This window comes from Oncorhynchus keta, chromosome 31 (assembly GCF_023373465.1).
Source record: "Oncorhynchus keta strain PuntledgeMale-10-30-2019 chromosome 31, Oket_V2, whole genome shotgun sequence".
NCBI lineage: Eukaryota > Metazoa > Chordata > Actinopteri > Salmoniformes > Salmonidae > Oncorhynchus > Oncorhynchus keta.
In genome coordinates, this window is record NC_068451.1 from 14,095,911 (window position 1) to 14,122,375 (window position 26,465).

The following is a 26,465-nucleotide window of genomic DNA, read 5'->3' on the forward strand; positions in this document are numbered from 1 at the left end:
TTTCGAACAATGATCTCGACGTGGAATCCAAAGAAATGTTAAAAATGTTTTGTTATTTAGGGGGGTGCTGTTCCTAACAGCAGGAACAGTACTATCTAGTGGTAATATCAGTATGTAGGATGGTGATGTATATCAGTATGTAGGATGGGACATCACCTAACAACTTCATTGACTAATTTCTCTGAACAGGGGAAAAAAACATCACAAAATTCACTGAGAATACATTACATAGGATGAAGAAACAATACTACTTGTCAAACATAGAGAACTGACACTGTACAGTCGTTGTTGAGGTGGGATTGGCATGGTTTGTGGGGGGTCCGTGGTTTGTGGGGGTCCGTGGTTTGTGGAGGAGTCCGTGGTTTGTGGGGGGGTCCGTGGTTTGTGGGGGTTCCGTGGTTTGTGGGGGGTCTGTGGTTTGTGGGGGTCCGTGGTTTGTGGGGGGGTCCGTGGTTTGTGGGGGTCCGTGGTTTGTGTGGGTCCATGGTTTATCTGGGGTGGGGGTCTGTGGTTTGTGGGGGTGGTTTGTGGGGGAGTCCGTTTGTGGGGGTCCGTGGTTTGTGGGGGTCCGTGGTTTGTGGGGGGTCCGTCCGTGGTTTGTGGGGGTCCGTGGTTTGGTTTGTGGGGGTCCGTGGTTTGTGGGGAGTCCGTGGTTTGTGGGGGTGTCCGTGGTTTGTGGGGAGTCCGTGGTTTGTGGGGGTCCGGGTTTGTGGGGGTCCGTGGTTTGTGGGGGAGTCCGTGGTTTGTGGGGGAGTCCGTGGTTTGTGGGGTGGGGTTTGTGGGGGAGTCCGTGGTTTGTGGGGAGTCCGTGGTTTGTGGGGGTGGTCCGTGGGGAGTCCGTGGTTTGTGGGTTTGTGGGGGGTCCGTGGATGGCTTTTGACCACTTATTTGGAAAAAGTTAGGTACTGTTAGTTCCAATATTTATTGAATATTATGTATCCTATTAATTAAAATGGCCAATTTGGGTGCAATCAATTAAGCTAATTTCTCAGAGATCAAATTATATTTCAACAAGATAATTGCAGAAACGCTAATCTGATCTGTTTCTAATTACAGAAATGATTTCAGAACTATCTGAGATAGTGGGTGTCATGGCTTGTTGAAATGACATGGCACGACGCTAAACAAAGATACTGTAACCTCTGTCTGATGCTCCAAATTATAGCTTCTTACATCGACAAATCTTTACATTTCTCAAACCGTACATGTGACCTATTTAAACATTTATCTTTCCTCTTAATTATATAGGTTAATAATATACAAATAAATGTTTGACAGCCAGGGGCAAAACCAGTTAATGACTGTCATAATAATATTGACTTATCAGGAACCCATTGGATGTTTGTGTTTATTTAGGCAGGGATTCTATCCAATTGGGGGTTGTAGAAGGCAATTTCCGATTGAGCTGACATATGCAGTGTGACTGTGAATGTGTTCCCTGTGAACGCGGGGAAATTGCCTTTAAAAGCCACAATGCCTATAACCAATGATCAGATTGAATCCCTGCATCACTTTCAATGGTCCTTTGGAGCTCAGTTAGTAGAGCAGGGCTCTTGGAACACCAGGGTAGTGGGTTCGATTCCCAGGATCACGCACATGTGAAATGTATGCATGCATGACTAAGTTGCTTCGGGTGAAAGCATCTATACTGTATATATTATAATGGTCTATAAAGATTATGCAAAAAGTCATGATTCAGTAAATGGAAAGCAATAGGGCTGACAATGATTTCCATTGCAAGTATGGCCAGTCACCTATCTTGTCAATAGAAGATTTCGCCCTCCCTTAAGAAACACCTACATGAGGATGCCATCTTAACAAGTCTACCATATGTGTGTCAGGTGCTGTAACCTCCACAGTTTTCCCCTGAGTGTCATACTGCAAGTGAAGTCACAGCATGGGTCAAACAGATTTATGCAAAAAGAGAAAATGCATCTCACCAGTGCGACTCCGCAGGAAAATACTGTCACTTTGTCAAAGCTCCCTGGGGCTCTCGTACCTCCTCTGAGCTGTCAGATGACCCAGGTTAAACCCTCCATTGAATTACCTTTAACCCCCAAGGCCATGGGCATCCTGACGCTAGTCAATCTTAGTCAAGCAAAAAGCCTCTCTTACTCTGAGAAAGAAAAACGCTAGATGGTGAATGGAGGGATGAATAAGGGCTTGCTTGGTTCAATCCGTAGCGTGGAAGATCTGCCTTGTAACTCGATTGACATTTAAAGGCAACAAAATTTGTGAACTAGGACTTTATTACTCCTGTATGAGCGGAGAGAAAATAACTCCTCAGCCGAGTGGAGCACAGTACTCCCAAACAAAATACCCCCCTGAACGTTATTGAGTTTTTGCGGAAACCGCATTTATGGTAAATGCAGCATATGTCGGCTGAAACGGAAATTACCTTTAGATGTCAACCACATCACAATGCAGATCCTCCGTGATACGGATTAAATCTAACCCTAAGACTCTAATGTGCTGTTCCCAACACTTCTTCATTAACCCATAAAAAGATTGGTTACTCTGGTTGGAGTCTGTGCCAAATTGTCTGAAGGAGCCAACAGGAACTAAATGTCACAGGCAGCCCTGACTGCTGTTCAGTGGCCCCAACTTTACGGCGCAGTCTCGCCGTTTTGCATCTTGAGGATTTATACCGTGCGTAAAAGAAAATAACATTCTCAACGTGGACAGTTAGTCAGGATTTCTGGACAGCCAGTGCACTCCACTCCATCCAGACATTAGATTAGGTCTCGCTCTGAGTGGAATAATAACTAGAAAACTGTTGAATTACAGATTAGTCTGGCAAACTCCCCAGCTGCTGCAAAATGTGTTGGCAGGCACAAGTACAGGTGTTTTATTGTCTGCATAAACTGCAGACTGGGATATGTACTGGGATGTAAAGAAGCTGTCTATGAATGAGACTCAAGATTGTGTAAAGTTCTCTGAGCTCAGCAAAAAAAAAGACAGTTATAGTTTTTGTAAAACAGCCCTACTTCACATCCCAATCAAGTCAAGGAAGTACTCGTTAACAAGCGCATATTTCAAGTGAGGTAACTTATTCAGAGTAATTACAAGTAAAGCTTTCCTCCACAAACGCGTACATTGATACAGAATGATGTATTTGTTATTATACAGAGGAATGTTTTCAAATCAAATCCAACTGTACTGGTCTCGAACACGTGTTTAGCAGATGTTATTGCGGGTGTAGCAAAATGCTTGTTTAGAATGCAGAACACGTTGTGGTGAGGGTGTGGATGTAATGGCGTGTCACTGCGGGTCTGTAGAACACAGCATCACATCAGCACAAACCACACAGAACATCAGATGACACTCTCCACAGAATCTATGAGGTCTCTGTCAATATACAAGCTTATGTAGAGTACACACTTGAGGTAAATCAGACCATTTTACCAATTTCCATTTATTATCCATGTAAATCCATGCAGCATAGTGTGCGACAACCTTATGAAAGTATTGACTCGTCATCGCCACTCAGACATACAAAGTAATTTCACTATATTATTTGAGTGTCATGGGTAACATTTAAACATTGGATGTCATGCTATGATTTTGGGTATTCTTGCATTAAATCCCCATTTTATAATGATAAATCCCTTGGGCTAATGTTCTTGCTACATGGGGCTTCTTTAATGTAGATAATTTGTTTACATGTGACATTTCACTGGCTATTCATTCTTCATAATTAACCCTAGCTACATGTCGTCTCACAGATGACCCTGTGCGACGCTCGAGACAGACTGCCACGGGTGTGTTCCATATTGCCAATGTGCTGCAGTCACACACATATACACCAACAACAGACACATACTGCCAGCGCACCAACAGTAACCCCCCACATCCTGTTATAACATTTTCCTGTTATTAACAATTTGTTAACACTCACATTTTTTTTCAATATACAATTGTATTATTTATTTTTGGACTTTCAAAACACACAAACCACCACCCTTTCGACACACCCACTCTTTTTCACACGCCCATACTCCGGTAGTCATGTTGGGATGCAACAACACCCTTCTCGCGGAGACAGCATTCATTGTAAACGCAGCATATGTCGGCTGAAACTGAAATTACTGTGAACTGTGAAATGTTTTGAAAATGGATGGTAGGTTTTACGTAGTGTGTAGGACCATTGAAAATGTATGCGGTCAACACCAGTAACTGGTAGCTCTTGTAGGCCTATGTTAAAGAGTTTTTCATTGTGGTATGATGGGAATTGAAAATCTACCGTGAATATCAGATTGATCATTAATTCAAATTCCTACACCATGAAGTCTATTCACTCCCTTCTCTGAGAAAGGCTATACTTTATTGCATGTGTTCAATTAGAATCTTAGGCAGAATGAACACATCATTCCTCTTAAAACTCGTAGTGTAAAAAACAGTAGATGTTCCATTAGAGCCATGTCTCATAAACAACAGTTCCATGTTGTAATATATTGAAGGTAACAGTTTAGGAATATTACAGGAGAGAGAGATAGTAACTTTCACTACAAATGGAAAGTGAATCCAAACCCTCCAATCACATCAAAGCCCAGACAGGTGACACCTATGACATCATGGCTGTCAGGCAGAATAGTTAGTCACCCACTGGTTGACCATCCGAGGAAGAGCAGTAGGGGTGAGAGGTCACGGTGGGGCTGAAGCCAGGTCCCCTGTTTGTCTGGGACAAGGTGTCATCAGAAACAGATGGAGCACAATTACACCCTCGGGTGACAGAGTGCATGTGGCTACACTAAATGGCAGTAAATAGCTGGGATGTGTTGTAATAACAAGATAGGAGCTAGGAGTGAAAATCAACACAAAACAAATACAGTGAGAGAACCATGAGCAGACCAGATGGAAGCTCTGGCCCTGAACCAATAAGGAGAAAGGAAATGTTGTTATTGCTTTGTTTCTACAAATTAGTAAATGTGGGGGAAATGCCAAACAAATCAAAGCAATACAATTGACATACATTATAAGCAATTTATAATATTTCTAAATGATTGTACACTACAGCTCGAAGAAAATATGGGTTGTCCTAGGCAAGCTCTAAACTTCATAGCAAAATGACATGCTGATATGAACATTTCCACACTTGTGGAGTAAAGGAATTTAGATTACAAGAAAATGTCATCCTTTCTTATCATTTAAAAACAATATAAAATCGGTTGAAATGTTCATATTCATAAAACGTCCTTCTCCTGCTTAAATGTTAGAAATACATTTACTTTCAGTGCCATGGTGGGGGTATGGGAGGGGACAAAACCTAAATGATACATCATCCTTCATGTCTGTGCTGTCTGTTTCATAAACCAAGAGGAGAGCTGTTTCCCATTACTCCACCATGATGCCTCAGAGTGGGAACTCTGCATGTTGCCATTATAAGGTTCATTTATGATAGGTGGTGGTGGGGTTGTTGTAAAAGCCCTCCTTAAAAAGCTATGCCAGTTCCCATGCAGTGCTATTACACGCCGACCTTGGCTGCCTGCGGATTCTTGACCCCACACTGGGAACCCGCAGCACAGGGTTATTAAACTGGACCATATCTCTGGAGACTGAACGCAGCCAGAGCTAAGCATTCATTTTTCAAGGGAACGAAGAAGCACATTTTGCGTGTGTATGTGCGCATGCCTGTATGTTCGAACTAACTACAGTATCTACAATCTTTGTACCCAAAAGTGTGGCCCTGTCATAAGGCTGTGTTAAGGCACATGGACAAGAGGAATTATAATTAAGCAATAAGGCCCGAGGAGGTGTGGTATATGGCCAATACACCAAGGGCTGTTCTTAGGCACGACGCATCGCGGCCATATATCACAAACCCCCGAGGTGCCATATCGCTATTATAAACTGGTTACCAATGTAATTAGAGCAGTAAAATAAATGTTTTGTCATATCCATGATATACGGTCTGATATACCACGGCTTTCAGCCAATCAGCATTCAGGGCTCGAACCACCCAGTTTATAATGATGAATGGCAATGTCATATCCTGTCAGAGTGACTGATGGGAAAGGGAAGAGACAGTGTGATGAGAGTGGATGAGAGGAGGCCCCAGGAACAGGAATAAGCTGAATCATGTCAATGATGATAAGCATCATCATCATCGTAACACCTTTTATTTGTTTTTCTCATTTACAGATAGGACTTCGAAGTAACTGGCAGAAAGTATTCATACTGTACCCCTTGTCTTCTTCCACATTTAGTTCTGTTACAGCCTGAATTAAAAATATATTGAAATTAGATTTTTTTGTTATTGACCTGAACACAATACCCCATAATGTCAAAGTGGAATTCGTTTTTTAAAACATTTTTACAAATGTATAAAAAATGAAAAGCTGAAATTTGTTGAGTCAATAAGTATTCAACCCCTTTGTTATGACAAGCCTAAATCAGTTGAGGAGTAAAAATGTACTTAACACGTCACATAATAAGTTACATGCACTCACTCTGTGAGCAATAATAGTGTTTAACATGATTTTTTAATGACTACCTCATCTCTGTACCCCACACATACAATTATCTGTAAGGTTCCTCAGTCAAGCAGTGAATTTCAAACACAGATTCAACCACAAAGACCTGTGAGGTTTTCCAATGCCTCGCAAAGACGGGCACCTATTGATGGAACACAAGCATTTTGCTGCACCAGCGATAACATCTGCTAAATTTGTATATGTGACAATACATTTTGATATAATATATATATATATTAAAATAACAGACATTGAATTTCAGCATGGTGAAGTTATTCATTAGACTTGGGATGGTGTATCAACATACCCAGTCACTACAAATATACAGGCGTACTTCCTAACTCAGTTGCCGGAGAGGACTAAACCGCTCAGGGATTTCACCATGAGGCCAATGGGGATTTTAAAACAGTTACAGTTTAATGGCTGTGCTAAGAAAACACTGAGGATGGAAAAAAACTAAAACACTGTAGTTACTCCACAATACTAACCTAACTGACAGAGGGAAAAGAAGGAATACTGTATAGAATAAAAAATATTCCAACACATGCATCCTGTTACAAAAGTAATACTGCAGAAAATGTGGCAAAGAAATTCACTTTTTGTCCTGAATACAAAGTGTTATGTTTGGGGCAAATCCAATATAACTCATTACTGAGTACCATTCTCCATATTGTCAAGCATAGTGGTATCTGCATCGTGTTATGGGTATGCTTTTAATCGTTAACGACTGGGGAGTTTTCAGGATAACAAATGCATTGAATGGATGTAAATACAGGCAAAATCCTAGAGGAAAACCTGGTTCAGTCTGCTTTCCACCAGACACTGGGAGATGAATTCACCTTTGAGCAAGACAATACCATGAAACACAAGGCCAAGTCTACACGGGAGTTGCTTACCGAGAAGACAGTGAATGTTCCTGAGCAGCCGAGTTATAGTTTTGACTTAAATCTGCTTGAAAATGTATGGCAAGATGTGAAAATGGTTGTCTAGGAATGATCAACAACCAATTTCACAGAGCTTGAAGAATGTTGAAAAGAATAATGGGCAAAATCCAGGTCTGGAAAGCTCTAAGGGTCTTGCCCAGAAAGACTTACAGTTGTAATCGCTTCTAAAGGCACTTCTGCAAAGTATTGACTCAGGGATGTGAATACTTAGGTAAATGAGATATTTCTGTATTTCATTTTCAATATAAATTGCAACAATTAAAAAAAACATGTTTTCACTTTGTCATTGTGAGGTATTTTGTGTAGAGGGGTGAGAAAAATGTTACATTTTGAATTCAGGCTGTAACAAAAAGTGGAATAAGTCAAAGGATATGAATACTTTCTGAAGGCACTGTACTATAGTGTACAACAACCCGAAAAAGAGGCATAACCCTCTTCATAATACGTTCATATAGAAGTAACTTTGTGATACAATGTTGTTTGAAGTCATACAAGTCATAGACCTGTGCTGCATTTATATACAGGGTTACATTGACTCTCCATGGCATTCGTTGGCCACTGCCATCCATATCGAAGTTCCATTTTTCTCTTGTCACTCACAATATCGGTTATTGAAGGTAATATCTTCACTTTATTCTATTCCATTTCCCCATCTCCCAAAGCCACCTCGTGCACTGAATTGTTATTGATTGTGTGGACTATGTGTGTCCCATTTCCCTGTAAACACACATTATGAGGCAGCAGTCACCAGTCTTCTCTAATGAGTGGCACCACCCAATACAACAGCCAATGGTGTAAGAGAAATGTACAAGTAAGAAACAGAATCCTAAATCTCCATAGTTAGATAAGGAGTTGAGTCAGCCCAACTATCATGGAGGGTCCAGCCAGCAATTCGCATTTCAAAATATCCTTTCTGTCCTTTCCTTCTTTTTTGAAGATTATGTAACTTTGCATAAGTCTTTTACAACTCCATAATCCATGTATGTGTTTTATTTCATAAAGAGCCCTTGGATGGCCCTTAAATGCCAGAATAAAGAAGATGGGGTTGAGCTATTTTTTGGTTGAACAACTTCTACACTTTTGTGTGATAGAGCGTATATCTGGAGGGGGAAATGAAAAGCACGAAAAGCGGGTGCTCATTTAAATGGATCTCACATCTCCGTGCCCCCTGGCGCGCGTCAACGTGCTGCTGAGCTCGCGCTATTCCTGCGGCGGGAGGAGAGGAGGTGACTTGCGCGTTTGGCTAGTTTCCCAACGTCGGGGAAGGGGGGCGACAGTGAAAGATTAGCGTGATAGTGCTCCCTTTAAATACCGGGCACCGAATAATCAAAGCGTCTCATTCATAGCATATCCTCGGCCAGTGCAGCTATCTGGTACGCGCTCCGGTCCCCAAACCTAACCTAACATGGCAAACGCTTACCTGCAAGGAGTAGAGATCTCTGCATCACAGTTCCTGGATATTTTTCACCATTATGATAACGATGGTAACTTATTCTTTAAGGTTGTGGATTATTCATGGAGATGGCACTGAAGTAAAACGATTTTTGGGAAGTTTTGCACCAAAGACCCTCATGGACATTTGCGCTTTTTAGCGGGTTTTCGAAAATATGTAGTAGCCTATAGTATATTGAATGAAAAACTCGACTTAGCTGTCAAGACTGATATTTGTTCTCTCAACTTTATCCATTGACATTTTATAGCGACATTTTCAATATTTACAAAACTCTAAATGACTGGAAAATATTATTATAATATGGTGATAGGTTTAGGCACTAAAATGGAAGTTCAGTCATACAGCTGTCATGAAACGGCAAATGATGGATTTGATCATGTGCGTAATGTTCTTAAACTTAATGTAGGCTACTTTACGCATGTCTTTGATTGATTTGGTGCTTACTTCTTGCAGGTAATGGATATATTGAAGGGAAGGAGTTGCAGAGTTTTATAAAAGAACTTCAGCATGCTCGAAAACAGGCAGGACTTGTAAGTAAACTGAATTATTTTAAATGTTTTAAACATAAAACATGAATGTATTCGCAGTGGGCCTGATATCTAATTGTCTTCTCAAACTGAACTGTATCTAGTATTTAAATGCGTTTGGTGTGACTCTCATTCCAATTACCTTCATCAGATAGGTCATACAGTAGGCCAGACATATTGACATTGTGAAACCAATGGGTGGTTGATTAGTGGTGCCACAGTTGAAAGCGTTCAAGTTAAAACATTTTGTGTGCGTGTGTGTGTGTGTGTGTGTTGTGTGTGTGTGTGTGTGTGTGTGTGTGTGTGTGTGCGTGCGTGTGCGTGTGTGTGTGTGTGTGTGTGTGTGTGTGTGTGTGTGTGTGTGTGTGTGTGTGTGTGTGTGTGTGTGTGTGCGTGCGTGTGCGTGTGCGTGTGCGTGTGTGTGTGTGTGGTGCATTTCATGTAACGCTTCACTGAGCTTCCATTTTAAAGTACTGTCATGATATTGTGAAACTGGTTGTTCTTAATTGACCCTTCGCTAAGCCCCACCCCCCTTGGTTACTGTTGTTACCACGGACAACATTTTCCCTGGAAGCACAAATCCCCCTTCTAACCACTGGCGAAATCACCTCACAATGATCTCAAACTGTGTTTTTCATACACAATGAAATTATACACTGACTACCCCTTGCTAATCAAGAAATTCTCTGGTATGTTGTAGTGGATTGTCATTACAATTGCTTCACTGGAACCTGGTAAAATTATATTTATAGTCTGGCAAGCCAATTAATCTATGGCTCTGAATTCACTGTCAGCATGCAGTCAAAGCGTACTAACCTCTTTTGGAGCTAACTAGTGCTCTCAAATCATATCCTGATGTCAACAGCAGATTGGAGTTGTATTAATAACATGGCTAATTTAGCTAGCTAACATACATTTCGAGAAAACAAGTTATATTTAGTGGCAAGCTAGCTAGCATTAGCAACGTTTGATGGTCAATGAGCCTGAGAAATAGCTAACCAGATGAACTACCAAACAATGTAACAGAAGTATAATTTTGGATTCTAAAAATACTCCATAAACAGGCTCTGGAATCAGAAGTGCCACTGGTGCACTATTCCATTGTCTAGCCATTTAAAACATGTATTTTGTTTAAAGAACTCAGGTTTACTCACAGCCCTCACTGGCTTTTATGTGTTTCAAACATGAGCTTCCTTGAGGTGCAGTACTCGAGACAGTTGCTATCTATTGGAGTGCTATGATGAGTTGCCCAGAATTCTGGGGCGTGGCTTAGTGAAGGGTCAAATGCCATTGATTAATACATTATGACATTCTGACCTTGTTATTTGACATTGGTATTTTTATTTAAGTCTCAACTCAGCGTTTTGGGGTCTGAATTGGATTGAGTCACCTATTGCTCAGTGACAAACAGCACTGCAGTGCACTTTCCTACTTTGCATTTGGGAAAGGTTAAACACTTATTTCCCATTCTGTGTATAAGCAATTAGCCAAGCCTCTATAGAGCAAGCCATTTGGCACTCAATCCCAGATCTTTAAACAGGAGTAATGGTTCAACGTTTGCCAGACACTGAAAACATCTTTTGATTTACTCTATGGGGAGAGAGCACGTTGGGGAGTGGAAATTCGCAGCATTTACCATCAAATTAAGTGCACATTTACAACTGCCCAATCAATGGCCAGTGAGAAAACACCATTGAAGTGCATTTTGAAGTAGGATTGGAGTTATTAGCCTATCTGACACCACCTTATGCAGAGAGATGCCAAAGATGGATTCCACATTTTGCATGTGTAACAGTATAACTTTAGACCGTCCCCTCGCCCATACCCGGGCGCGAACCAGGGACCCTCTGCACACATCAACAACAGTCACCCTCGAAGCACCGTTACCCATCGCTCCACAAAAGCCGAGGCCCTTGCAGAGCAAGGGGAACCACTACTTCAAGGTCTCAGAGCAAGTGACGTTGCCGATTGAAACGCTATTTAGCGCACACCACCGCTGACTAGCTAGCCGTTTCACATCCGTTACACATGGTCATCATCATCACAGAGATCAATGATTGGTTTTGACTGCACAGCGCATGCAGTGTGTTGATTGGCTCAGGGTCCTCTTACTTTGAAATTCAATGGAATTCAATCAAACATGCACTTTAACATTTGCAGAGTCACTTGACGTTGGATAGTTGACATGATTTTGATTATGTCATACAGCAATAAAGATGGCTAGACTAGAAGAAGAGTTCACTCGTAGTACATCTTCCTTTCATACAACATAATCATTTTACCCCGATAGACAAGGCCAATGTTAGAATATTGCCTCCTTTCTACATGTTGCTACGTATTGCCTACTTTCTACGTGTACACTTTTCTCTCCAGTGAGTATGCAAGGTGGTCTTCTTCTCTAGAGTTAACCTCTTGTGCCAGTTTCTCTGAAAGGAAAATTATGAAATGATAATGGTCGTATATTTGAAACATATTTGGTCAGCGCTGGTGTGGTACTGGGATTTACAGATATTTGTTTATAGCATCGCAGGATATGGTTCACATTGTTCTTGAAGGAATGGATTGCTTTTATTGATTGTGTATTGGAGATGAAATCTATCTGTTTATATTCCTATTATAGAAAGGCTCTATAAAACAGACATTAGTCAGTACTAAGGTACTTCTGATGTTCTCATAAAAACATATAGTACTAACGCCTCAATCACACCGATAGCGTCATTGCATTTTGGTACAGCAGAAGTACATTCATTTCCAATGGAACGCTGCGTGAGCCTTGCAGCATTGCGTTGCAGAGGCAGTTGCAGTGCGTTCTGTGTGGTGAATACGTTGGATTTATCAAACGTATGCGTCAAACTGTATGCGTAGACAACTTGACAGAAATGGTAGTAGAAGGTGAATGTTAAACTTTTTCCAGATAATGCTGCGTACCATTTTGCGCAATGATGGTATAGGTGTGGTCGAGGTGTAAGATATATTGATATTTAATCTTTTTTTTTTTTTTACATCTATCTTTTTACATCTATCTTTTTACATCTATCTAACTCATTTACTTTTACCATCGACACCATGGGAGTGAGTGATCATAGTAAAGGTCATGTCCATCTTTTACTGCAATGCTCAATTTGCAGCATAAAGCCTAAGCCTTACACAAATATGCAACACAAGAACGCAATTAACTACGCATGCAATAAAGCGCAATTCAACAGGCCTACTGCAAGGCCATGTAGCAGATAAGTGCTACTCTTTAAGTGTTACACATCATACAATATCTACAGTATCACATTGTCACATGTCACATTGTCACATTGTCCCAGTCCCAACATAGACAATCTCAAATGGCTGCCTTTAAAGGCCCAGTGTGTCATCAAAAACTAGATTTTCCTGTTTTATATATATTCCCACACTATGAGGTTGGAATAATACTGTGTTTTTGTTTCTTTTTGACCATTTTGATGGAAAACAATCACAGTAAGCTACTTAATTGTTATCCATAAATCATTTTCTATCGAGATAAAATGTCTGCATTGGAGCTTTAAGCATCTTTTATTATAACTTATTTTAGCATTCTCTTGTGGCACTTCGTATGCTTCTGTGAAAGTACCTGACAGTATCAGTGCCTCGTCAACTCAATTCAATTACACTGAACGTGTCAGTGGAGATCTCTGTCCCTCCACACCAGGCATTACATCAGTAGCTGGCTGGCTGTGCAGCCAGGTCAACTGTGATACAAGTCAGTATTCGACGTCCATCAATGTCTGAGGATGTCGGGAGATGACGTAGAACCAGCCTCTAGGGGCAACAGTGAGAGCTGTTACCTTCAAGTAGGTTGAGGTTTTGAAAGGGCGTTGTGAACAGGAATGGCAGATGGGCATAAGCATCTGATTCGAAAGGTTGCAAGTTTTAATCTAGCGATAGAATGTTGATTTTTATATTTTGTTTTAAACATATCCCAAAACCTAACCATTCAGAGTTACTGCCTAAACTTAAGAATTTGAATAAATGCCCGAACTTAACCCTTACCATAAAAATTCAGAGTTAATGCCTAAACTTAAGAATTTGAATAAATGCCTGAACTTAACCCTAACCATAAAAATTCAGAGTTACTGCCTAAACTTAACCTTAAACACTTTACTTCACACTTTACATTTGGAACAACCTCGAAATTTGCCATTTGAGAAACATGGATTAACGTCTAATTCTGACGTGAGACTTTGAGAGCTGGTTGGGCCCCTCCGTACATGCATAATCAATGCATCGCGTGGCCATCTGTATGCGTGCAGTGACATGGCCTGACCAATGCCAAAACTCTATTAGAATTGTGCTCTGATGGGTGAAGATTACAACACTCGCTCCTAATCTAATTCAGATTGGATAACATGGCCGTCTACTTAGCATGTTAAATGGTGTTTGTGAGGACACAAGGTATACAAGGTCTTTCACGGCACCAGGTGCCTACTAAATAGCCTTTCCAGATAATTGAGCAGATTTACTGAGCCTTCTCATGTTATCAGTGCTTGTATTTCAAACTAAAAGCTTCCCTGCATAAAACATAATTACTTGTTATAACGATGTGCGAATACCTATTTAGTTTCGTTGATAACTAATTATATGTTTATATGTTGATTTGTGTGTAATTCTTCAAGGCAAAAGCTACTGCAATTAATTGACACTAATTTTCTCTCTCATAGGAGCTTACAGACCAAATGAAGGCTTTTGTACAGGAATATGAGAAAAATACAGATGCCAAAATTGGAATTGTTGAGGTGAGAGTCTACATAAACTCATGATGCAGTATACACACACAGTAGGTTAAGACCCACCTAGAATTTGGGACTTTCAGGGACACTGGATCTTGAAACACTGACAGGTTTAGATGGGGCTTCTCCCTCTATAAAAGGTGTTCAAATATAATTTTAAAAGACAGTCACTTTAGCCATGCAGGGTCAAGGGGATTCCTATCTCTGCTATAGATGGATACTCTGAAACTTTAGCTGACAGACAGGGTCCTGACAGGGTCATTCAGCTGTACACAAATGCACCAACGCACACACAATGATTACACAAAAATAGAGGTAAGACGTCATTTGAAAGTGGAAATAACATCTATTGTGTTTGGAATATGAGATTGCCGTTTAGATTGGATTCTCCAGGAGCATGATGGAGGAACACATTTTTGTCATGGGGTGTTTAAATGCCCCCGGAATGGTTATATTGCAGCTGTCTGATGGATAGTCTAGCTGGAGTAGTCTTAAAAGTTTAGGCTGGGTCTCAAACCCAATTTCCAATGCATTTCTAAGCAGCCAGCTGGGTTTGCTCACTGGGCAAAAACTGGTAGAATCAATATTGTTTCACGTTATTTTAAATAAAAAATAAAAAAGACGTGTCAGACCAGGGGGTTTGATCAAGATGTTCACACAGATCAGACAGACAAGTGTGATACCTCAGTTTCAAGGGTGTTTATTTAAAACAAAGAAAAAGTAAAGAAACCGGTCTCCTTCAGGAGACCTCTTCCAGATTACCGTCTTCTGGGTTCCGGGGAACGCTGTCTCCTCTGGGGTAGAACACCGAGCCGGTAACGACCTCTCACTACCTCCAACCCTCGCATGTGCTGCCCTCCTGGAAGCTTCATGGGCCCCGTACTGCTGGTGAGCAATCAGCCCCTTGATTACTCACCATCCTCAATCAGGGTCTGATTGCTCACCAGCCTCAATCAGCCCCAATTAGTCCTGGCCGGAGGACCCGTTGATACCTAGCACGTCCAGCAGAGGGAGCCTCCGCCGTGTGATGTAGACTCCAACTGTCACCAGGCCTCGACAAGTCTCCCCCTGGTGGGTTGTCCGCAGTACGCCACACAAGAATCAACTGGTGACTCAATCATTTGTGTCCTTTCCCCTGGCCATCCAGACCAGGGGATCATGGTCCGTGATTAGGGTGAAGTGGTTGCCCAACAGGTAATACTAGCGCCCACTTCACCGCTAGACACTCTTTGGGGCATGGGCCAGTCACAAACCGGCTGGACCTTCTTCTTCTGGGGCTTGACGTTCACATGTCCGATCAAATACCCCAGGTACTCCACCTTATCGATCCCCAGCTTGCATTTCTTGTGATTCGCTTGAATGAGCACATCCAGGACCGCCTGGAGACGCGTCAGCTGCTCTTCCCAACCTTGGCTGTGGATGATGATGTCATCCAAACAGGCCACTGCGTACTGTTGGTGGGGTCGGAGGACTTGGTCCATCAGTCCCTGGAACGTGGGCTGGGCTCCATGTACTGGACCTTTCCCAAATGGTCAATGAGCTTGTCCACCCTCGGAAAACACGTCCGTGTTCCGATCAATGAGCTCCCGGAGTGCGTGCTTCTGGGCCGGCCCGAGGTCCTCATTGCTCGAGACCACCACTAGTCCCGTCGACGTCCTGAGTTTCGACCACAACACAGCCAAGGCTGTCCTCACGTGTCACCTCTTCCATAGGTTCACGTGGTAAATCTGTTCGTGTTGCCGTCTCCCTGGCCGCCGTACGCGGTAATTTACGGGTCCCAGCTTCTCCGTCACCTCATACCGTGCCTTATTGCCAAGAACTTACTTTCTGCATTGGGGATTAAAACTAGCACCTTCTCACCCACATGGAACTCTCGGGGCTGGGTACCCCGATTGTAAACCTTGGCTTGGGCGCACTGGGCCTTCGCCATATGTTCCCTTACCACTGGCCATATGCCTGTTATCTACTCCCTCATCGTCTCTACGTGTTCCACCACGCTGCGTAAGAGGGTCGGCTAGGCTTCCCACACCTCCCGTAGGGGAATGGCCTCAGGACGACGGTGGCATAATCTACTATTACCAGGATGTACCGGTGTCCTCGGGCCATTTTTACCAGGGGGCCCACTATATCCATGGCGATGCATTCAAACGGCACCCCAATGATCGGTAGTGGAACCAGCGGGTTCCAGAAGTGTGCTTTTGGTGAGGTGATTTGACACTCGGGGCAGCTGCGGCAATAGCCTTCCACGGCCTACCTCATCGCGGGTCAGTGGAACCAGGCATTTCCGGGTCTTCTCAATTCCCAGGTGCGCCCCCAACAAATGGGTGTGGGCCAACTGAAGAACGGTTCCGACATACCAGCGGGGCAGCAACAGCACCTCTCGAAGTACAAGTTCATGGGACACCTGATACAACAGGTTATTTTTGATTTGGAAATGGGGGTATCGCCAGTCACTCACCCCCAGAACAAGCTGGCCATCCACCGCTATCACTCGGGCCGCGGAGGCTTTCAAGTCCGGATCCTCCCACTGGAAGTTGAAGAGGGGAAGCATGGGCTCCTCCTTCGGTTGTTCACCAGGTGAGGTTGGTTCTAGCACCCCCTCGAACCCCCGACTCCGGGTCCGTAGACACGGGGTTGGCAACTGCTTGCTTCCAGGCCGTGCAGGTGACGGTCCGTCCCCGCTCTCGTCGGTCGCCAGCTCATTCTCTTTTTCTCAGCTCGTGCCTCCACATTGCCGAGAACAGTGAACAATCTAGTCCCACGAGGAGGGGCACTGGTAACTCAGGTACAGCACCCATCTGACAGCTTCCTTGTGGCGTCACGATGGTGGCCTGCCTGGTCTAATACTGCCTGCCCGGTTAAATGTCGCCGTGGACACAGGAGACTGACACAGCGTTACCACACTCCCAGAATCGAACAGAGCGTGTGTGTCATGACCATTGACTTTCACCGGCACCATGGGTAGTTCACTGTGGGCCCAACATGAGATGAGGTAGTTTACTGCATGACCCGACTCATCTCCAGGGCCCGCTGATGGCGTTGACTCCTCTTGACAAGGGCAATTGCATGCAAGGTGTTCCCAGGCGCCACACTCAACACATCTCCTTCATTCTTCATCCTCCTGGGTTTTTTGGCAGCGGGTCAATTCTCACCCGGCTGTCTCTCCGGGGGTCTGCATTCCTTTAGCCCGGCTGACTGTCGGATTGGGGAGTACGGTGGTGGGGTCATCCTTCTCTCCCCCCGACAGCTCCCGGACTGCATCCCTTTCAGCAGGGCCTCTGTATTCTGGTGTGTCTCCACAGCTCACAAGATGTTCTCCAAGGTCTGGGTGCGTAGGTTTGTCACCCTCTTCATGTGAGGTAGTACCCGTAAGAAGCGATTTATGACAACTTTGTCGATTACATGGAGGATGGCTATGTCGGTTAGGAGCCATGCTCTGGTGATGCACAGTAGGTCGCTCATCTGGGCTCCAGGACCTCCAGTCCTGGACCAGTTAGGCCCGACGTGCCAGGCTTTACCCGTAGCGGCTGAGCACCTCCCTCTTGAGAGAGTTCTAGTTAGCCACCTGTTCGGTGTTGAGCTCATAATACGCCTTTTGGGCATCTCTGGACAGGAAAGGGGCCAGCAGACTCGCCAAATTCGCCTTGGGCCAACCTTCCCGGAGTGCTGTCCGTTCAAACGTGCAGAGGGAGGTCGTCATCCTCTGTTAGCTTAATTAAAAACTGATTGGGATGCGATTCGGTCTATGTTTGTCCTCGCAGCTTCCTGACGTCCTTCCGCAGGTGGACATTCTGTAGACGCTGTTCTTCCAGCATTCGTTCCCGAATGCCCTGTTGCGCTTGTTGTGCCTGAACAAACTGAGCTATCAACTCGGCCAAGCTAATACTGCGTAAATGTCAACCCTGGTCTGACCACGTTCTCAGACTTGCCCTGTCCGGTAGCAACCCTCCCATGTGCTGGCCTCCTGGAAGCTTTATGGGTCCCGTATGGCTGGTGAGCAATCAGCCCCTCTGTCTGTCACAAGGCCTCGACAAGACTCCCCCTGGTGGCTTGTCCGCAGTACGTCACAATGATGACATTGAATCAATGTGGAAAACTGATTGGATTTGAAACAAGTAATCAACATAAGGGAATTTAATCTTTTTTTCACCCAGCTTTAACCTAAATCCAATGACATAGTGATTTTTTGTTGTTTTCACGTTGAATTCTCAACCAAACGTAAATCAAAACTAGACATTTAAATAACGTCTGTGCCCAGTGGGTGGTGGCTAAACTGTCACATGGTGCCATTCTTTGCCACTGATCAACTGTTACAAATAAATGGGATGTTGAACCAATGTAAGCATGTTTCAGGACAATACAGTGTTATCTCTGATATATTTTCTTCTTTTCTCTGTGTCACAGCTAGTACAAATATTGCCCACAGAGGAGAACTTCTTGTTATTTTTTCGGCAACAGTTGAAGTCTTGTGCAGAATTTATGCAGGTATTTTTCTATTAACCAATATTATCTATTTTAAATATTTTCAAGTGGCTCATGACATAAATATAGTTTTTAACCGATTTAACTATTCTCTCCTCATTGATGATACAAACCCCTATTTCACTCATTGTCTCATTCCAGGCTTGGCGGTGTTATGATGCAGACCATAGTGGCTACATTGAAGCAGATGAGCTGAAGGTGAGCAATGCTGGACTGTAACTTGCCTCCCAATTTGTATCTTGATGAACTGTCTCATTGTCCTCTCTATTTCATTAAGGGGATATAGGCTCACAAGGAGCCTCTGAGGTCAAGGCTCATCTGGACTGTAACTTGAAATCCCTTTTTTAATGTAAATAATTTAGGTAATTTAGCATTTTGTACGAATCTCGGGGGAGTTTTGTCTTTCTTAATAATCCCAATACCAAAGTTTGACTCATATAGAGTACCAGTCAAAAGTTTGGACACACCTATCCTTTCAAGGGTTTTTCTTTATTTTCACTATTTTCTACATTGTAGAATAATAGTGAAGACATCAAAACTATGAAATAACACATATGGAATCATGTAGTCACCAAAAAAGTGTTAAACAAATCAAAATATATTTTATATTTGAGATTCTTCAAAGTAGCCACCCTTTGCCTTGATGACAGCTTTGCACACTATTGGCATTCTCGCAACCAGCTTCATGAGGTAGTCACCTGGAATGCTTTTCCAACAGTCTTAAGTTCCCACATATGCTGAGCACTTGTTGGCTGCTTTTCCATCACTCTGCAGTCCAAGTCATCCCAAACCATCTCAATTGGGTTGAGGTCAGGTGATTCTGGAGGCCAGGTCATCTGATGCGGCACTCCATCACTCTCCTTGGTCAAGTAGCCCTTACACAGCCTGGGGGTGTGTTTTGGGTCATTGTCCTTTTGAAAAACAAATGATACTCCCACTAAGCTCAAACCAGATGGGATGGCTGTGGTAGCCATGCTGGTTAAGTGTGCCTTGAATTCTAAATTAATCACAAACCGTGTCACCTGCAAAGCACCCCCACACCATCACACCCACCTCCTCCTCCTCCTCCATGCTTCACGGTGGGAACCACACATGCGGAGATCATCCGTTCACCTACTCTGCGTCTCACAAAGACATGGCGGTTGGAACCAAAAATCTCAAATTTGGACTCATCAGACCAAAGGACAGACTTCTACCGGTCTAATGTTCATTGCTAGTGTTTCTTGGCACAAGCAAGTCTCTTTCTTCTTATTGGTGTCCTTTAGTAGTGGTTTCTTTGCAGCAATTCGATCACGAAGGCCTGATTCACGCAATCTCCTCTGAACAGTTGATGTTGAGATGTGTCTGTTACTTGAACTCTGTGAAGCATTCATTTGGGCTGCAATCTGAGGTGCAGTTAATTGCCCATTTCTGAGGCTGGTAACTCTTAATGAACTAATCCTCTGCAGCAGAGAGTACGCTGGGTCTTCCTTTCCTGTGGTTGTCCTCATGAAAGCCAGTTTCATCATAGCGCTTAATGTTTTTTTGTTATAGGGCTATTTTGCTTCCTCTGGTCCTGGGGCCCTTGTTAAGGTCAATATCACCATGAACTTTACCCAGTACCAGGACATTTTAGCCAAAAACTTGGTTGTGTCTGCCAGGAGGCTGAAACTTGAATCTTCCAGCAAGACAATAACCCCAACCACACATCAAAATCCACAAAGAAATGGTTAGTTGACCACAAAAAATATACAATGGCCTTCTCAGTCTCCAGACTTGGACCACATTCAAAACCTGTGGTTTGAATTGAAGAGGTCCATAAGCACAGATGAAGGATATTATGGATCTGTATGAAGAAAGGGTCTATAAGATTCTTTCCAACGTGTTCTTCAATCCATAAAACATTTTTGAAAAAGGCTCAGTGGCATTATCCTCGCAAGGTGAGGTATTGAAAACAGGGGTGCCAATAATTTTGACCTTTTTGTTGAGCATACAATATACAGTGCCTTCAGAAAGTATTCATACCCCTTGAGTTTTCCACATTTTGTTGCGTTACAGCCTGAATTCAAAATTGATTACATAGATTTCTTTCCCTCACCCATCTACATACACAACACCGCATAATGACAAAGTTATAATAAGTTTAGACATTTTTGCAAATTTATTGAAAATAAAATACAGAAATATCTCATTTACATATATATTCACACCCCTGAGTCAATACTCTGTAGAAGCACCTTTGGCGGTGATGACAGCTTTGAGTCGTCTTGGGTATGTCTGCATCAGCTTTGCACATCTGGATTAGGGGATTTCCTCCCATTCTTCCTTGCAGATTTTCTCAAGCTATGTTAAGTTAGATGGGGAGCGACGGCTAATAGCAATCTTCAAGTCTTTCAGCAGATTTCAAAGGGATTCAATGATCTCAGAGTCTTTCATGTGGCTTTTGGCAAACTCCAAGCGTGACATCATGTGTATTTCTCTCAAGAATAGCTTCCGTCTGGCCACTCTACCATGAAGCTCATATTGGTGAAATGTTGTAGAGACTGTTGTCCTTCTGGCAGGTTCTCCCATCTCAGCCAAAGAACTCTGTAGTTCTGTCAGAGTGGCCATTGGGTTCTTGGTCACCTCCCTGACTAAGGTCCTTCTTGCCCGGTTGGTCAGCTTGGTCGGACGGCCGGCTCTAGGCAGAGTTTGGGTAGGTCCATATTTTTTAACATTTCCCAATGATGGAGACCACTGTGCTCTTGGAAACTTTGAACACTTTAGAAATTGTTTTATACCCTTCCCCAGATATATGCCTCATCACAAGTATAACTCAGAGCTCTACAGACAGTTCCTTGGACTTCATGGTATAGCTTCTGCTCTGACATGCACTGTCAACTGTAGGACCTTATATAGACAGGGGTGGTTGTTTCTAAATCATGTCCAAACAATTGAATTGGCCACAGATGGACTCCAATCAAGTTGTAGCGACATCTCAAGGACGATCAAAGGAAATTGGATGCCCCTGAGCTCAGTTTAGAGTGTCATAGAAAAGGGTTGTGAATACTTATGTAAATTAGGTATTTGTGTATTTCATTTTTAATACATTTGCTAAACTTTCTAAAACCACGTTTTCACTTTGTCATTATGGGGTATTGTGTTTAGAAGGGTGAGAACATTTTTCTCCATTTAATCCATGTTGAATTCAGGCTGTAACACAACACAATGTGGAATAAGTCAAGGGGTATGAATACTTTATGAAGACACTGTAGCTCTGTATTTGTATTATTTATTTTATACAGTCTTTTTTGATCATCTTTATCAACGGTGCCAATATTTCTGTACCTGACTGTACATCCCAGACAGCATTGCATTTCAAATGTGTCTGCTATAGCAGGCGTTGTTGTCAAACTGATCTTTCTGCCTTTGCTTCATTTGCAGAACTTTTTGAAAGATCTGCTTCAGAAGGCTAAGAAACCATATGACGAAAAGAAGTTAGATGAGTATACACATACCACAGTAAGAATATAGTTTATACTTATGCAGCTAGCCTCCGCAACAACTTTAAGAACAGTGTAGCTAAATGGCTACAACAAAATAGCTCCGTACAGTATAGTCCTTCATTTTCTGTTTTGTAGAGATTTAATTTCTTTATTTATTTTTCTCTTCCAGCTCAAAATATTTGACTCAAACCACGATGGGAAGTTGTGTTTGGCAGAGATGGCGAGGTCTGCTTATGGAGTTTTGTCCTGTGTGATATGAATGATATATCTGTCTACACATCGTGCTGTATATGACCTGAACAATGTGTGTGTTTTTTTCAACAGGCTGCTACCGGACGAGGAGAACTTTCTACTCAAGTTTCAGGTTAGTGGTTATTCCCAGAGTAAATCCGAGATGGAATCGGAAAATCAGATTGACCTTGACTCAATTGTCTCCTCTCCCTCCTGTCTTTCTGTTACAGAATGTGAAGATGGTGAGAAGAGAGTTCAACAAGATCTTTGAGTTATACGATCAGGTACGTTCCAATAATACATTGTAATTATACACAATTTTCCCAAAAATAAGAATCACTCTCTGTTACGGCTTTTTGAATGTTTCAATGCCTCTCAAGACACAGTATGAACAAGGACAGAAAGTGCTTCAGAAAGTGCTAGTCTAGGAAATTGCTGCTCTCCTGGGATGCACTCCCTCAATCTTTCTCTCTTATCCTCTTTATCTATCTCTCCTTCTCTTTCTTGCTCTTGCTCTCTCTCTCTCTGTCTATCTACCAATTTCTCTTCCTATTGCCCTTATTTGTATGCACAATGGATACAGTGCATGGTCCCCCCCCTGCCACCATCACTCTTCCTCTCTCTCTCTCTCTCGCTCTCTCTCTTCCCCATCCCAATTTACCCCACCCTCTCCCTCTCTCCCCCTGTAATGTATGACTGTCTCTGGAGCAGGTCGGCCCATACCTTCTCTCCCGTGGCAGCGCCTGTAATCCATATTGACTGGCAGGTTCATGTTGCACAGGCGGGCAGGCAGGCAGACAGGCAGGCAGGCAGGCAGGCTGACAGGCAAACAGACAGGGAGGCGGGCAGACAGACAAGGAGGCAGGGAGGGAGGCGTTCTGGGCCTTGCTGATATGTGACAGACAAGTAATTGGGGCAGCAAATGACAACACCTTCTTTAGTCTGCCTGTAGAGCATTACAGGACAATTAATCTGAGTGGCTGGCTGGCTGATCATGCTTTTCCTTTTGTTTTAGTCTTCGACCAGAGAACCTGGTCTAAAGATTTAGATTGTTAGAAGTGCCATGTTGGCACCTACTGTCCCACATGGTTTCTGATGATGGCGCTCTTGTTGCCAACACAGAGGATTGATTGCTAGACTCTATGGTACAGTATTTATTTTGCTCTGAATGGAGTTGGACACACAGAGGACTCCCCTAAAGTGGATAGGGATATCCTTGTAAAGGTATCAGCGATGTGGTTATCATATTATAATATTGCTTTCAGGGAACACGAGCCAGTACAAAGATGACCAAAAACAAACCGTTCAAATTCATGAATAGAAAATATGAGCAAATATCAGAAGGGCCCCTGAACAGGCTGTTCAAATATACACATCTGTTCATTAAGCCTATTGTTTTGTTTGTTTACTGAGATCTGTCTTGTGAGATGCAGCGTGGCATCATGTTGACACTGCATACCAAACCAAACCCAAAGGCAGGCTAAATGGTGTGACATTGTGTTTCTTGTGTGTCTCTCTCTGTCTTTCTCCCTCTCGCTCTCTCTCTGTCCTTCTCTCTGTCTGTCAGGATGAGAATGGCTATATGGATGAGAATGAGCTGGATGCCCTCCTCAAAGATTTGTGTGAGAAGAACAAGAAGGTGGGTTTGAATTCTGTTTAATTGATGGAGAAGAGCGGAGACTAAGGGCAAGATTCAATCAGTTCCAGCCTTAACCCGCGATAATCAAGAACTGCATATCAGTCTTATTGTTTTTATGTAGGCGATGTCTGAGGTGTAACTGCGTTGGAGCTGTCAAATCATTTAGTGGCTCCCGGCGTTATACTTATCGTGGACATTGTCATTGGATGCGCCAAGTTGAATTGGTAATAAACCCACACGGCTGAAACACCAGCTATGCAGGTGTCAGGTTTCAATGGTTAACGATGGATCTGATTGAATCTAGGTCTGAACAGTCCAAACAAATATTTTAGTTTTTCATTGAGGCTTCAAATATCACAGAGGGCCTCGTCTGTTGCCTGTGGTGATATGATTGGCCTGAGGACAATCACAATACCTCTTCAAACAAACTCATGAGAGCATGCTTAGAACTGGACAGATATCCAATCTCTCTGTCTCTCTCTCTGTCAATTCAATTCAAGGGGCTTTATTGGAATGGGAAACGTGTTAACATTGCCAAAGCAAGTGAGGTAGATAATATACAAAAGTGAAATAAACAATAAAAATGAACAGTAAACATTACACATACAGAAGTTTCAAAACAATAAAGACATTACAAATGTCATATTATGTATATATACAGTGTTGTAACAATGTACAAATGGTTAAAGTACACAAGGGAAAATAAATAAGCATAAATATGGGTTGTATTTACAATGGTGTTTGTTCGTCACTGGTTGCCCTTTTCTTATGGCAACAGGTCACAAATCATGCTGTTGTGATGGAACACTGTGGAATTTCACCCAGTTGATATGGGAGTTTATCAAAATTGGGTTTGTTTTCGAATTCTTTGTGGATCTGTGTAATCTGAGGGAAATATGTGTCTCTCTGGTCATACATTGGGCAGGAGGTAAGGAAGTGCAGCTCAGTTTCCACCTAATTTTGTGGTCTGTCTCTCTCTCTCGGTCTCTCTGTCTCTCTCTCTCTGTCTCTCTCTGTCTGTCTCTCTGTCTGTCACTCTCTCTCTTTCACTCTTTCTTTCTTTCACTCTCTCTCGCACTCTTGACAGCTGACTTTAAAAATAGTTTTCTGGATGTCAATATATCAATGCCATATGTGACCTGCGTGTAGAGCCTACTCCTCTTTTCTTGTGCAAATATTTTGTGTCATCTCTATGAGCTAAGCTTTGGCCCAGCGACCATCTCATAGCCGCAGGGGATTTTGAAATGAAAAAGTAGGGTCAATGTCAAATCTGTAAAAGTCAAGGGATGAAAATGACAAGTTGGATGTCTGCATCTGTTTCTTGTCTCCGACAGGTGCTGGAAGTCAACAAAATCCCCACATATAAGACCGCCATTATGGCGCTATCAGACGGGGGCAAGCTGTACAGGACAGAGCTAGCACTGGTGCTCTGTGCTGAGGACATTTCAGCCCCTGCCCCCTTATAAACCACTCCTCTTTCCACCTAACCACACCCCCTCCATCCCCTTCCAACCCGCCTCCCTTCCCATCACTCATGAAGTGTTTAAAGATACTGTACCTTGAAACTCCAAGAACGTAGGGTGTATTTTTATTTCAGTTTTTGCTTTTCTTTCAAGAAATCTGTAAATTTGCCAGTGACAATGTGTGTGTAGCTAGGGCACATTATCAGAGACATAGGGTGTCACATACTTTTCAAACCTTTTGTTTCTATACTCTTTGTAAATGTACAGATTTTTGTAACAATGAGATTGATACCACCATTGAAAGTCCCTGTACTTTGTCTTCTCTATACTACATACTCCAACCTCTCATTGGCTGAAAGAGAGGGTGTGTCCCCTACTGAGCAGTGACAACAATGTTTACTGTATTGTTAATTAATATCTCTACACCAAGTAGTCAAACTACGAGTAACAATGACTTATTATAATTATATCCCTCCAGTAGCCTAAGCAATCCGTTACTAAAATGTTTCTGTAATGTGGTGCATGGAAATTAAAAATAAAGAAAATAGCGGAAGAACAGTTCCGTGATGTGAGACAATTTTAAGCTATATATTGTTTTGCAGTGCATGTTAGTTGCTGAAGGCTAGCCTTGTATGGAGATACTACTGAATGGACAAGCACGTATCTCAGAGTTGTGTAGCCTAACCCCCATGACCCCTGACCTGCCCTGTGTACAACGATGGCGCCAGTCTCTGATGTGCTACATGGACCTTTTTTTGCACTGTAAACAATGCCATGCCTCACCATGCTGGGCACCAGAAACACTGTGTAAGATGTAATAAAAACTCAATTTAACAACTACCTTACACCCCAACTGTGTGCATCGCTGTGTTGCTATTTGACTGACGTAGGAGGGAATTGACAATGTCAAGAATGATATGGATGAAACATAATAATAATTCATTTAATATGAAAAGCGCTGAAGAAAATAACAAAAAAGGTTTATATATACAGAGCGTACAAAACATTAAGAACACCAGCTCTTTCCTTGAC

The 26,465-nt window shown here is 42.7% G+C and overlaps 2 protein-coding genes across 2 annotated transcripts; one reads left to right on the top strand and one right to left on the bottom strand.

The window, feature by feature from the left end:
* Positions 1-172: 172 nt before the first annotated feature.
* Positions 173-5,544, bottom strand: LOC127914232 (protein kintoun-like). Its single transcript, XM_052489087.1, has 3 exons — positions 5,477-5,544; positions 274-883; positions 173-181 (listed from the first exon to the last, which is right to left on the bottom strand). Exons 1-3 carry the CDS (start codon positions 5,542-5,544, stop codon positions 173-175), a joined length of 687 nt encoding a protein of 228 aa, XP_052345047.1.
* A 3,155-nt stretch (positions 5,545-8,699) lies between these two features.
* Positions 8,700-26,297, top strand: LOC118364131 (calbindin-like). The gene is made up of 11 exons (XM_035745360.2): positions 8,700-8,901; positions 9,324-9,400; positions 14,086-14,160; positions 18,559-18,639; positions 18,778-18,834; positions 22,039-22,116; positions 22,270-22,325; positions 22,425-22,464; positions 22,562-22,615; positions 23,899-23,970; positions 25,305-26,297. Exons 1-11 carry the CDS (start codon positions 8,823-8,825, stop codon positions 25,434-25,436), a joined length of 801 nt encoding a protein of 266 aa, XP_035601253.1. The 5' UTR covers positions 8,700-8,822; the 3' UTR covers positions 25,437-26,297.
* Positions 26,298-26,465: the final 168 nt, after the last annotated feature.